Source organism: Geospiza fortis, unplaced genomic scaffold (genome assembly GCF_000277835.1).
Source record: "Geospiza fortis unplaced genomic scaffold, GeoFor_1.0 scaffold145, whole genome shotgun sequence".
In the NCBI taxonomy this organism is placed as follows: Eukaryota; Metazoa; Chordata; class Aves; order Passeriformes; family Thraupidae; genus Geospiza; species Geospiza fortis.
The window spans coordinates 879,094-893,566 of record NW_005054362.1 but is presented as its reverse complement, the minus strand read 5'-3'; the positions used below and the strand labels follow the sequence as shown (position 1 = coordinate 893,566).

General features: G+C 42.3%; 1 protein-coding gene across 1 annotated transcript in view; it reads left to right on the top strand.

Moving 5' to 3' along the window:
- The first annotated feature begins 4,943 nt into the window (after positions 1-4,943).
- Positions 4,944-14,473, top strand: part of GLT1D1 (glycosyltransferase 1 domain containing 1) — a 30,142-nt gene continuing 20,612 nt past the window's right edge. Inside the window, exons 1-5 of the mRNA XM_031059431.1 lie at positions 4,944-4,987; positions 6,030-6,178; positions 8,136-8,241; positions 11,022-11,073; positions 14,248-14,284. Coding sequence (XP_030915291.1) covers positions 4,944-4,987; positions 6,030-6,178; positions 8,136-8,241; positions 11,022-11,073; positions 14,248-14,284 — 388 coding nt within the window. The remainder of the gene's footprint in view (positions 4,988-6,029; positions 6,179-8,135; positions 8,242-11,021; positions 11,074-14,247; positions 14,285-14,473) is intronic.

The following is a 14,473-nucleotide window of genomic DNA, read 5'->3' as shown; positions in this document are numbered from 1 at the left end:
CGGCAGGGCAGTGCCAGAGCCAGCCCCGGCTGCAGCCGTGCGGGGATGGATGGATGGATGGATGGATGGATGGATGACGGACACGGCGCTGCAGCGCTGGGAAATCGCACGGGCGAGCAGAACCGCAGAAATATCCCTCATGTCCCTGTTTGGCTTTTTCTGTGACGTGGAAAAGGGATGTGGCTGAGAGCATTGCTGCTGGGGCTTCACTGTGCATGTCAGCTATGTAAAAAAAAAAAAAAAAAAAAATATTTTCCCAGTGGTTTTGTGCTCTTGAGGCCCAAAATAACGATTTGAGTTCATCTTATCTGAGTTGTCCACAGATTAGTTGTTTCTCTTTGGATGAATCTCTTGGGATATTCTGCTATTACAAGTCTTCCCTGACCTTGATCTGTGCATTATCTCACATGTGAGGTTATGCACAGCAGCATCCTCAGACATTAAGTTTTCACACTGCTGGTGTCATACCAAGTGCAGCCTGAGACTCCTGCAGGGCTGCTCGGCTGCATGCGGTGCTGGTAGGACATATCTGCTGGTCCTGTCACCCAGGCACTGAGGACAGAAGCTCCAGAGAAAGCTGAAGGTTTGCTATTTTAAAACAATAATTGTCACTAAAATTTTGAGACAAAACAAGTAAATTCTTTATGTGTATACATTCCGGTAGAGTTCCCGTGGCATTCTGCATTTCCTTTCGTATCTTACCCTTTGCTCTCACTGGGTAGTACGAGACTAGTTATTGTTGGGCACATCACTGCTCAATTTTCCTCTCTAAGGTTATTTACCTTTACAAATCAAATATTTACTTACCTTCTTCTTCAATTCCACTTTGAGGGAAGTCAGATGTACATTTCGGCTGGAGCTGTTCAGCGCTAATCTAGTAGCAAGCAGGTTCTGCATTGTTTCTAGTTAAAACAAGTCTGAATAAGCCAGGAAAGCAAGGGTTCACATATCATATCAAAGTCTTTTAATTACAAATATTGATAGTGAGTATGTGAGCACACTGTCCTGAGGTACAGTGGCTTAGCAAGGTGCCTTTACCTGAATTTTTTTTAAATTTTGAACTTTTGGTTAAATATAAATGAAACAATGACGTTGCCTCCAGGTTGAACACTTGCCAGCATAGATTAATTTTATGGCTTAATATAACAGTGTATACTCTGTTTATGGTGTTACAGCTCTTCCAATAACTGCTTCATCTTTTCATAAATAAGATATTAATTTCCTGAGTTTAAAGTAAGTGGTGACAAAGGTACCAGAATTTAATTTGGCTAAAAATCAACTTGCTAAAACAAGTGGTATAATGAATGTGCTGTGGGCTTTCTTCCTATTGGTGTGCATAATCTTTAATCACCTTAAAAAATATGAGCAATGAATAAATGCAGCACTAAGCAAAAGTCTATGCTTAGGCTGCCATTGTTCAGCCTTGGAAATGAGATTGAAGAGGGTGTCAAGGAAGAAAAAAAATTATTCTTCCCTACCCCTTGAAATGTTTTGTTCATCTTTTATTACTTGGTAGTAAGGAGGAATAGAAATCTGGAATTAATAGGTTAATTAGAAAGATTTAGATTAATTGTTTTGCCAATATGTAAATGTTTTCTGGAGAGGGAGAAATTGTTTTGGCTCTCATTAACTGGCCAGTTAAGACAGCCATTCTGTAAATCTCCAGGTAATCAGCTGCAAGAGAATTAAAACCACAAATCCAACGGTGCTTATCATTCCTCTGGACAACTGGCTTTGAGATTAGACATTTATTGGAGTAATTCAGTAATCCAGACATTTCTACTATTTCATTTTACCCTGTGTGCCCGGGTTGGAATCCCACAGGGGAACACTCCCAGGGCAGGGGATCCTCCCGTCCTCAGGGCAGCTGTGGGAGCTCCTGCACCTCCCTGCTGGCCCTGCCCAGGGGCTGCGACATCCCTGCTCAGGTTGGAACATCCCTGCTGGGACATCCCTGCTGCGACATCCCTGCTCAGGTTGGAACATCCCTGCTGGGACACCCCTGCTGGGACATCCCTGCTCAGGTTGGAACATCCCTGCTGGGACACCCCTGCTGGCTGTGCGACCATCCCCAGAGCAGGAACCTTCAGGACAGGTGTTCATCTGCACCTTGCCAAGAGACCCATCATTTACAGGGGCTGCCCTTGGTACCACCATGGTTTGCACTGCAGGAACTGTTTGTGACACGGGTTCAAGCTTGGCAGAGTTCTGTGGTCCTTGCAAAGCTCAGTTACTGAGTTCAGAGCACAGAGACAGGAGGAGCTGGTCCCCATCCTCACTCACATTTTTAATTTCTGTGATTCACACTGAACTTTATTCATAGTTCACTCATGCCAATGCAATTTGTCTATGTTGCTTCAAGGAGAGGTTTGAGAGGGAAATGAAGTGAAGGACGTGTTGTTTTAACAATTCTGAAAAAATAAGATCATTTACAAAGAAAACAGGAGATCAGGCAGGGTTTCAACTCGTGTAATTTGATGAGCTTCAGTGGGAATTGTGAGTATTCAGGTCTGGCCAAGTTTCTGAGAGGCAGTGGAATGACTGCTCCCTTAACAAGCTCTGAATTGTGCCGTATACATTTAACAGTGGTTGGTGCACAGCTGCTGTGCAGAGCAGACAGCTGAGGGGAAGAGATAATTAATATTATTTGATAAAGCCCATTTTGTGCCATTCAAGAAGTGTCAGTGTATCCACCTACCAGGAACTTTTTGGAAATCAAACATTCTTTGTCTGCAAGTAATTCCATTAAATATCAGTTGAAATTTAGAAGGTAAATGTTTCTGAAAGGAAGACATCACAGAAAACAGAGCAAGTTTCACAACCATAATATCTTAGAAATAAGTATGCTTTTAACTCCTGTGCCTTCTCATCAGCCAGGCTGTGTTTGGTACTCTGAAACTGTTTCCTTATATGCAAACCTGTGAACTGCAGATTCATGCTGAAGGAGGGGAGACTGCTAGCCAGGAGAAGTGAGAAGTGGTGATCAATTATGTAGGAATAAAAAATTAAACATTGTAAAACATCGCTCGGTATTTCACAGATGTGTTAGAGAAAAATGTTTTTTGTACAGAAATCTCAAAGTGAAAATGTGTCAGAAAAGGCTTGTAGCTTTTAGCAGGATCTCTGCACACAGTGTAGATCCAGAGAGCACACTTGAAAGTTGCACTTATAAGCTCTGTGATTTCCAAAGAATATTAAAAATTTACCAAACAAAGAGAAATTAATTTCCTAAATGCTAAAATGAGGGATAAATACTTTGTGCACTACTCAGGGGTGTATAAATATCAGAGTAAGCAGTGGCAGTATAACGTACTTCTAAAAACGCTCTTCCACATTTACTGAATGGCTGGAGTTCTCCCTGATGCTTTCTGCCTAGAAAAACACCCAAAATCTGGGATCTGACAGCTCAACTCCACTTCAGAAATGTTATTTCTTCAAGTCATGGCATTGGCTTCCATGGGAGTTTCAGTAGAAGGGGAGAATGTGGCAAGGCAATTTCTAGTTCCAAGCAACATTCAGGGTTTGTTAAGACACTTGGGAATTTATCTCCTGTATTAGAAACTGTGACAGAGAGAAAATGTAGCCTTGAGATTTGGCATTTCCAGTGTTGTCTTTGATCCCCAGACAGCAGGAGCTGGGTTAAATTTTGTTTCTCATTCACAAAGGATTTGTTTATGAAATGGCAAAGTAATGTGAATAGACATTTGCCAGGAGGAGAAGAGATATGGACGATGTATCTCCTGTGCCTGGGCTTCATTCAGGGACATCTGTGACTTCACACACAGATCAGTCTTCCAAAAAAATCCCTGCAAGAACTGCAGCACTCCCCAGTCATGTTCCTTGGTAACAGCATATGTGTGAAAATCACTCTGCTTTTTCTGGTTATAAAGATGAAAAGCCATTTAGAAAATATGAAAATAAGGCTGTAAATTTCAGCACTTAAATACTACCCAAAACCTCAGCTTCTACACACATGTATTTCCACAGATGCATCATTTGAAGCTTGTGATAAATTATATCAAACTCAATGAAATGTTTAGGGGATCAAGGCCTGTTTAAATCTGGGAATTTGAATTATTCTGGGAATATTTGCTTATTTTTCCTTCTAAAGGTGTATGCAAATTTTTTATGTGCTCCTGAGTAGAATAAAAATGTGTTAAAAAAATAAATTGAAGTTGTAGAGGTAATGCAGAATCTCTGAGCCTTGGAACACTTGGGGGAGTCCCTCTCTATTTACTGCAGAGGCAGCTGCCATTCCCCAGGGAGATGTGGAGCTGTGCAAAGTGTGGAGGAGAAGTAGTGTAGTCATCCCTCGTATATTTTAAAAAACCCACTTCTGGTTGGAATTCCTGGCTGAGTTCCTTGATTCCTGATGTCCTGAGAGAGTTATTTTCAAATTAATTGTAATATGCAAACATATTGCTTGTACATGATAGTGATTTATGGTAATTGGAACACTGATGGGAAAAAACCCTTTTAGACCATTTAATGAGCACCTGTGAAATTATGGAATGCATGCACCAGCATCCCAAGGAATGTCTGGGAGATTTTCCCTCCACAGCTGGGAGATTTGGGCATCATTATTGGGATATAAATGGAGAGCCTCTTGCAAGGGCAGGGCAGGTACTTGGAACCAGTTCATGGGACAACTGGTGTTAACAATGGCTCAGCAGTGTGAATAAGGAGCTTCAAATGTGGCTGTGTTTCATTATTTACTAGCAGTTATCATAATTTATTGGTCTCGTCTGGAGCAGTGGAATGAAAGGGGTTTCTCTGGAGGCTGAGGAAGGAATCCAGCACCGTGTGTTGTGCCAGTGGAGCTCTGTCTGACACAGGGCTGGCACGTTCCTTCCGAGGCCTCCAGACACTTTACAGCACTTTTAGCACCAATTCCTGAAGGACAGAAAATCACAATTCTCGGGAGGCTGGGCAGTAATCAGGAGATGAAAGCTGGCATGATCCAGGCAGTCAATGAGCTAGCAGGATTGTAATGCCAGAACAATTAATACGTGATGAGAAATCAATCAACTGTCACAATATGGGATAGGCACAGAACGTTCTTGTGGTGTTTGTGTGGTCCTGACAGTGCAAACACTCCGTGTCAGCTGAGATTTGCTGCTCTGGGTGTTTGGCTGATGCTCCTGGGAGCACTGATACCCGATTCTGGTTGCAGGGCAGGAGTGGAGCTGTCTGTAATCGATCAGTTCCTGGCTCTGGCAGCCCTTGCACCCATGTTTTCATGTGAGAACCACTGCATGGAAAGGGGCATGGCTAAGCTCACTGCCAGGGGCTTGCTGGTTGTTTTTGCTTTTTGGAACTGAGATTTTCAAAGCAGGTTGTGAAGGTATTTGTGTCATTACTTTTGCGTAGCTTTTTGCTTATACTTCAATAGTTGTGTCATTACTTTTGTGTAATTTTTTTTGCTTATACTTCAGTTATCCTTTGCCTGGTTTATAAATGGTGAGCTGAGACAAGAAGCAATTAAACCCACCATCAAACAGAAGGGGAGCACAATTCAGCTCTCTGGCTCTCTCGATGCATTCATTTTTGATATTCTGTACTTTTAGTAGCATTGACTGGCTGGACATGTCTGTGCTTTCTTCACTTGATGTCCTTTCTCCAGAACAAGGGGCTGAGACTCTCTGAGAGCAAGGTCTGCCACAAAAATTCTGACACAAGAATTCTGACACCTCCCTTCAAAAGGAGGGTTTCAGAATAATAGGTTGAGTCAGGAAGGGTCCTGGGCATACTTCAATTTTTCTGATTTTTGGGTTGATCAGGCTTGGGCCATGCAGTGTTACCTTGCTTGGAAGGCGCCTGTGGCTTCACAGTGGTGAAGATAACAAATATCTTCCAGGAAAAAAAACCAGCCTCGTGAACAGCTCTTGGTTGCTTGAACAAAAAAGGCATAAAGTTGGAAGAGCAAAGTTTGAGGAAAAATGTTTTGATTAAGTTTGCTTCATACGCTGGTGTGCTATAACATTAATAGTGACTTTTTTATTCTCTTTCTGTTTGTTCCAATAATGAAGGAATCATCTACACGCTGCAGGTCACATCTGTGTTCTTAAAGATGCTTTCATGTATGAAAGTGCAGCTGAAATAGCAAACCTGACCTCCTCAGACAAGTTTGATGCAGCCCTGGCCATTCACCTCTATAAAGGAGGCAGACTGCTGCAAGGTAATCCTCCTCCTGCTTTGCAATAAAAATACCTCCCAAAAAGTCCTGCAAGGGAAGAGAAGGAATCCTAACTGCTACAAATGGCTGTAAATGTATAAACCCACAGAGAATATCCTCACTCTGTTTATCCATTTCAGCAAACGTTCAGAAATGCTAAAGATCCCTCTCAATGGGAGATGTGATAGAGAGAGAACTAAATAAATGTACTTTTAAACCACATGGTGCTTTTGGTAATTAAATGCTTTAACTACATAGGATGAGAGCATTACATTAACATCAGATCCTTGCAGTAAATGTGTTCTTTCAGAGCACAATGGCTTGGCTAAGCAGAGCTGGGCTCAAATGGAAGGAAGCAGGGAGGCTGATTTGATTTTTCTGCTCAAAAACGAGTCAGGGTTTTTCGATGTGAAATAACATTCCTGTCAGCCAGACTGTAGGAGACAGGATGTTATCAGACAAATAATAAAATTTTCTATTCTCTCTAGCCACGTAGAACAAAATTTTAGCCTGCCACTAATGATACAGTAGGAGCACTGGCTCTGAGAATTACAGACAGTAATTTCACCTGCTGAAATTGCAGTTTGTGCATCCTCAGCTGGGAGCACCTTGAGTTACAGAAATCTGTTCAAAGGCACAGAACTGCACCTTCCACTGATCTCAGGGGCAGTTCTGGGGTCGGTTTGGACTTCAGCAGTGCCCCCACTTTGTTCTGGGGGTTTGCAGACAGCCTGAATTACTGTGCCTGCTGGGCCTGGGCTGCTTCTGTTCCACAGGGGCTCTGGTTTCAGCAGGGACCTGAAATACAAACACAAAAAATACAAATACAAAAAAGAAATGTAAAATAATGTAAAATGAGCTGTGCTCACATATGAATTAAGGCTTGTTGGAACATAGAGATGATTGGTTTTTTGACAAGACCTTGAATTGTTTTGGAGGAGGCTTATGGAAAGTCTGAGCACCATCTTTTTGGGGTTTTTTGGGATTTTTGCTGAGGAACAAAAGAAAAAGTTGAATTTGAGCTGTTTATTGGAGTACAATTTTACTGGAGTTTAACTTGCATGGCAATGCCCAAATGCTGTTGCTTTTACCTTTTCAAAGTCCCAAGTGACCTGAAAAGCCTGATACCTTACAAAAGCTCAGGAGTTTAAATAAATCAGTTACACTGTTCTAAAAAGTATCTGCAGTGGCTGAAAGAAATATAAACCAAAAATCTCTGAAGGGCAGGACAGTATTAGTAAGGTTGCTGAGATGATCACAGTCAAAGTGTAAAGGTTATTGCAGACTTTGGGACAAAAAAAGGGATCCAGAGAACATTCCTGGCTCCTGGAACATTTAGAAATTTAGTGATTGCACTACCATTGCTGCCATACCATTGATCTGCCTGGCCTCATCCTGGAAATTCTGTTTACAGGATCAACGCACCTAATAGATGGCATCATAATTATTCACTTTTTAAGTTTATTACAGAGGCAGTGCATATTTTATATGGTGTTACAGACAGTCTGTCTCTGGAAGATTAGAGGCAGTGGTGCTTTGATAGTGCACATCAATTCCCTCCACCTGCAAACATTAGAGGATAATATCAACAAATGCCAAGGAAATTCTCCAAGTAGCCAGAATGGTAATTAGTCTTTCATTCTTTTTGCTTGCTCTCTCATTTAGTAATGAGGAAATTAGCAATGCTAATAAATCCTGATCTTACAGCTCACTTAACTTTCAAATACAAATTGAAATCTACGGTACATTTTCTGTCTTTATCAACAAACTTTGTTTCCCATTGGGTTTGATGTCCTTTGAAAGTGCAGTTATTGTGTGTGGGGTTACAGTGCTAAAAAAAGAAAAATTCAAGTTCCCTTTTCACAGATTTTTGCTCAGATGGGTGATTCAGTGCTATCAATGCACTTTTTCACTCTGGTCATTACATGAACATATTGGCCAACTCGTCATTGCTTTGCAGGGAGCAGAATTCCCTTTGGAATCATCTTTGGTGGGACAGATGTCAATGAAGACATCAAGTGCAAAGAGAAACGCCAGGTGATGGGAGCAGTGCTGGAGAGAGCCAGGTAAGAGCAGGGGTGGGGGATTTGTGACAGGAAATTGCATTTTTGTGTGGCAGATCTTTAGGAAGTTTTCCACACACACACTTGGAAGCACTGGCAGATGTGGAGGCCAGCAGAAAAGGCTGGACTGCTTGAAATCCTGGTGCCTTTACCTGTTATTTGTGCTTCAGTGGTGGAGGGGAACAGTTTGATCAGAACATGCAGCCTGTGTGCAGCCTGTTTGTTTGGCATTTCCCTGCTCCCCACACACAGCTTGTTCACAGAATGCCTGGTTGAAAAGTGGATCCCTCTGGTACAAGCAGATTTTTTAAATTTTATTTTTTCTCCTGCTAATGTGATCATTCCCCTGGGCCCATGAGCAAAGAAGCGGGGACTGAAAAAAGTCTTTAAGCAAATTCCCTCAGTTTTTAGGGGAAATGACAAGGGAGTATTTTCAGGTGTTTTAAAGTCTGGAAAGCTCTAGTGCCATGCCAGTGTAGTCATCAAATGTAGATCAAGAACTGATCCTAAACCACAGGAAATTACTAAAAACGAAAAACACTTTTGAGTATGTTTCATAGTTTCAACATCCCCAGAAGTTTTCTCCTGACTGATCCAAAGGTCTGTTGACTTCAGCAGTGTTTGCTCACGGCCGTGGTGGGGGAGGAAACCTGTTTTGGTTGCAGACCCAGAGCAGGATGGATTTTGGGTCAGGCAGGGTCTGCTCCAGGCTCCTCTCTCCTGCTTTATCCTTCTGCTCCCTCTCTATTTCCCAGCTATTATTGGCTCACTTAGCGCTGGCAGAGATGTGCTGCTCTGTCTGTAATCCCCTATAAAATGTGGTAAGTAAACAGATTTTAAAGACAGCACTTAATCACACTCATTGAAAAATCATTAGGGCACGTTCCTGTGTCTCAGTGTGGCTTGGAGCTGAGAGCAACTTAAGGTTCCACTCAGGAAAAAAATTATGTACTTGTTTACTTTTGTTATCAAATAATCAGAAGTTGTTCTTTAAACAGGTCTGAAGGAAAAGAAAAAGATATCTAATGTGTCAGATGGATCTCAGCACTGTGCAAAATGAGAAATACATAAAAACAATCTCTGAGTGTGTCCATTTGATCCATCTCTGTTTAAAATATCATCTGTCACAAATACAGCTAATACAAAATCTGCTTTACTGAATGTTTTTTAATGGTATTGAGTTGGGAACCTGAAGTATACCTTAACAGCTTGAATTATCTATGATCTTTCAGAACGTATTATGACATCCCTGTGCAGTTTACAATATTTTCTCTACTACAGGAAAAGCATCTCAGTTTTCCAGAAGTTATTCTGAATGTACCTCTTCTCCAGTAGCATCACTGCTGTTATTCATTGCATAGTTATTAAAAGAAACATTGATTTTTTTTCTTTATTGATTGCAGAGTTCTAAGCAGAAAGCATCATGAATTGTAGATTACTTGTCCAGTACAATATCCCAGCACATTCCATAAAACAAACTATTGAACACTGTCTAGCCTTATGAGTGTTTCATTTTTAATCAAATCCCTCTAAATGGTGCTTGTACCCCTCTGGGGTATTTTTTTTCCTATTGAACAGCATTTTGTAGACTTAGAAGTGACATCTTTTTATGCTTGTTAATGTGATGTATTGAAAGGATAATTGCACAATCTGGGGAGGGAGCACGTGCAACTTGACAAAGGCAGCATTTGCAGGGGCTTTAATGACCTCAAAGCTGTCAGGTTGTGGTGTGAAATTCATTGGAGGACCATAAAGCACATCCTGCACAACACATGTAGGGGAATAAGGTTTGTTTCAACAAGCAAAAGTAGGAGTTCTAATTCAGCATTTATGGGAATCCTGATGAATGGTTGTGGTGATTATGACATAACCAAATTATGACACAACATCTCCAGTGGAGAAGCTCTGTCCTGGTTGTGGCTGTGGTGCGTTATTCAAACCTTTGAGGTGTCAGACAGAAGCATTTCAGAAATGACATGAAAAGAAGCACTCCAGTGCTGCTTGGGGGCTCTGCTGTCCCTGCAGGGCTGTGCTCAGGGCCTCATTCCCCAGGGTTTGTTACTGACAGCAAGGTGAGAGCCCTGCAGAGAGTCTGAAATCTTCACTGGAATTCCTCTCTGGGGATTGCCAGAGCACAGGAGGGGCAGCTCAGCTCCTGCTCCCCCTGCTCTGGCTGTGGAAGGGCTCCTGCACTGGGGCAGCAGCAGCAAAGCCAGCTCCTGCTGCTGCTGTGGGCACTAATTTGGGTAAGCTGGCAGCTGTCCCCTTGTTTGGGGGTTCTCCTTGAGGAATCCTCACTTCACCTTCCCAGGAGCTCTGGGCTGGAGAGCCTGAGGAGCTGTGCTGGTTTGACCGTGGTTTGCTGCTGGTTTGACCATGGTTTGCTGCTGGTTTGACCGTGGTTTGCTGCTGGTTTGACCATGGTTTGCTGCTGGTTTCACCATGGTTTGCTGCTGGTTTGACCGTGGTTTGCTGCTGGTTTTACCGTGGTTTGCTGCTGGTTTCACCATGGTTTGCTGCTGGTTTGACCATGGTTTGCTGCTGGTTTGACCGTGGTTTGCTGCTGGTTTGACCGTGGTTTGCTGCTGGTTTGACCATGGTTTGCTGCTGGTTTCACCATGACTTTCTCACGGAACAAGTGCAAAGCCTGCTTTTGTCTTTCAGCTGGGATCAGCTTTGTAAGTCTCTGATCTTAGTTCGTATCAAGGGGTTTTTTTTTTAAGTACTTTTTGTGTTTAAAGACTTTAAGCAGATGATCCCAACTATTTTTGTCCCTTAACCAGGTTTGCAGTGGCTTTCACCGTGGAAATGAAGGAGCTGGCAGCAGCAGAGTGGGTATGTTGGTGTGATGGCAATGCTTCCTGTATTAGCAGATATGCATGCTCCTAAATGTGCCCTACATAGTGCAGAGAATTGCAATAATCTGCATTGTTCCCAGCCCTGCTTGTCCTTTCACGTTGGTGTACAGGCAGAGAGGTCTGGCATTAAAAGCTCTTTAGGATTAGAACAGAGTGTGGAGCAGCTCAGCAAGTGTTTCTGTGTAACATTTAAAACAAATCATTTGTTGTTACCAAGTCTCTCCTGATGCCAAATTGGTTCTTCTGGCATCATTTACTACACTTTATGTTGACAAAATTCTTCCAGACAGCATTAGTTACAATGAAGAATTTGGAAGTGTAATTTAAAAATACTTGTTTGGTCAACTCTGGAAATAGAAGGAACTTAAGGTGAGCTGCAGAGGTAAATTAGATTTGATTTTTCTGTGTGCTGATCAGCAGACCCAGTGAGGGGTGAGCAGGAACCATTTGGGATGGAACCAGCAAGGCAGGAGCTCCCTGCTGCAGGGACGTGTTGGCTCACTCCCCTCACCCTGGGAAACACCAGCTGAAGCTGAACAATTCATGCAGGAAGTTGGAACAAAGTGCTTGGCACCTCTTCGGTTCTGATTTGCATCATAGGATAACCATTAATGCACTCTTGTCTCAAAAATAATCACTGAGAGTGCAGGATATACAATACCTCATTTCAGCATTAATTGATTTTTAAAAACTATTTGCATTAAAAGGATACATGAGCAGACATGGGATTTGGCATTTTATTTTACAAATGTAATTTGGTTTTAATAGTTACTACAATGAACTTCATGATGGGCAAAAGGGAAAGGGCACAGCTTCTGCCAGAGATACTAAGCAAGAAAAGGACAAAAGTAACAGGGTGTAAGGAGAAGAAACAAAACTGAGCTTTGAAATAGTTTCAGAATCAGCACCTCAAATGTTTTTAGGTACCAGGCTTTGATTTTACCTAAACACTTTTGTACTGGGGGCCTCTGGGAGCGATGCAGTGTTTGGGGTCTGTGGCAGGCAGGGAACTGCAGGCAGATCTGTCCCACCCTGAACAGAAATCCAGCTGCAGGGAACTGCAGGCAGATCTGTCCCACCCTGAGCTGAAATCCAGCCGCTGCCTGTGCCTTGGATGCTGAGGGTTGGGGCTCCTGCCCTGCTGGCTCTGTGGGAAGGCTCAGAGCAAAAGGCTCACATTTGTTTTTTCCAGGCACTGAGGAGCATGGGCACATCCTTCCCCCCACAGCTCCTATCATGATATTCATGGTATTTACATGTGAGCTCACGCTGCTCTGAGCTGCCCTGCTCCTCCAATGGGGCTTCATTAGCTGGGATAGTGACCCAAGAATGTACATCACAAACATATCAGCAGTTGCACTGTGCTCAAAGGCTGTCCCTTCCAACAAACTCTCTTCCACTTCACTGGATAAATTACCCTTAATTCTGAGGTGTGTAATCCAGCCCTTGTAATAATCTGTATTCCAGGTGAGTTTGAAATACTGTAAAAGATCTCCTGCTCATGGCCAGCTTTTTATTTCAGGAGCATAAAACTGGTGCAGAAGAATTACCTAAGCCACTTTTATTAGCATTCCATTTCATTTTCCATTCTCCTCAAGCCCATTTAAAATAAAGCCTAGGAGGAAACTGATCCATGAAGTGTGAGTACCTCCCTGAGCCCCGTCCCAGGGTTCTCAGGCCCTCCGGGGCTGTTTTTGCTCCCTGAGCCCTTTGGGGTCCTGCAGGGCAGGAATGAAGATGCTGAACGTGAAATTCTCTCTGAAACTTGGTGGTTTTGGGGTGTCTGGCCCAGCAGGGGGAGGCAGGGCTGGGGCTGCTGCCCCCCTGCTTTTCCCACCTCCTTTTTCCTGTTTTTCTCTGTTTTGCTCCCTTTTTCTGCAGCGTTAAATCCTGGAGTTGGCAATGCTGTCCCATTGCTTGCAGGGGGTTTTTATAATGTTATCATTTTTATCATGCTGGGTAATTCAAAATGTTAGTCAGAGAAGGTCCAGTGTTAGGTAATAACATGATGTGATGATGTGTTGAACTATTTTTATTATTTTTAAGTCCTTTGAACACAAAAGCTCAAGGAAGATGAAGTCCAGGGAATATCCCCAGGCTCCCACTGTAGCACAGAGCTGTTTCTCTCTCCCCCACTCCATTCCCATGAGGATTTGCTGCTTTTTTGTGTAATTTTGGTGACATTGCTCACCCTGATTCTCAGAAACCACCTCCTCCCCATCTGTGAGCTGCCTGGAGATGACTTTTTTATAAAAGTGACCTCTTTTCTTCCAGTTTCTTTTCCCAGTTCATTTTTAGTAACTGCAGAGCCTGGGCAGGGGACCGAGGGGCAGCCACAAAGGAACAACAGGGAAAACCAAAATCTCTGCAATTTAAAAAAAAAATCACTTCTGTGGCTTCCTATTTCCTGAGGTGACTGGTTCAAAATTGAAGTTTGTTTCTGAATTGATTTTCTCTTCATTAAAAATAAAAAAAGTTATTCACAAATCCACAGCTGGAGTTATAGAAAGATATTGAAATAGGAAATTGCTTCTTTAATCACCTAAATTAAATAACAGCGCTTCAGGAGTGATTTTGGAAGTGTAGTAATTACCTCTTTTACTACAGCTATTTTAAGGTAATTTATTTTGTAATTTTTATTTGTGAATGTTCTGCAATAACCACCAGGCACCAGTTTTCCAGTCTAGGCAAGTCTTAATATTTGACAGCAGTTTCTGAAACTGATATGTTTATAAATTGTATTGTAGATAAATATAAACTGGATTTTCAAAACCAGTCTTTCAAGACCAACAGCTTTTTGGGAACTAGTGCTGATTTTCAGCCAGACAGCTGAAATTTGTTTTATTCCAGAAAAATAGGGTAATGATCATAAGAAAGGATACAAACGAAAAATATATATATTTGTACTAACTTGGTAATTGTGTTTATTGCAAAATTGATTCATTGATACCGTAAATGGACATAGTAAATATAAATTAGATTGTTGGCTTTTGGAGTCCCTTAGTGTATCTAATAGTTTTGATTTTCAATAGTCAGAAGAAAATCACACTGACATGTGTTTTGTTGCTCTTTATTGTGGGTTTTTTTTGAGGATTGAACAGATATTTTTATGTTGAACTCTGAAAGTTTTTTCTTCTCCTTCTCTTTAAAGCCAGATGCTAGGAAGAAAATTTATGTGCAAAGCCAAGGTGAGAGCTTTGAGATCCTGATGAAGGATTCGTGTCTGTGGTTCCTGGGTGTGGTGCCGGCTGGGCTGCTCTGCTCCCTGGGTTGGGCTCTTTGCCTCTGCCCTTCACTGAGGCAGAGTTTCAGTCTCTCTGCCTCAGTTTCCCCGCACTGGGTGCTCTGTGGAAGTTTTCCCAGCTGCCTTCCAGCAG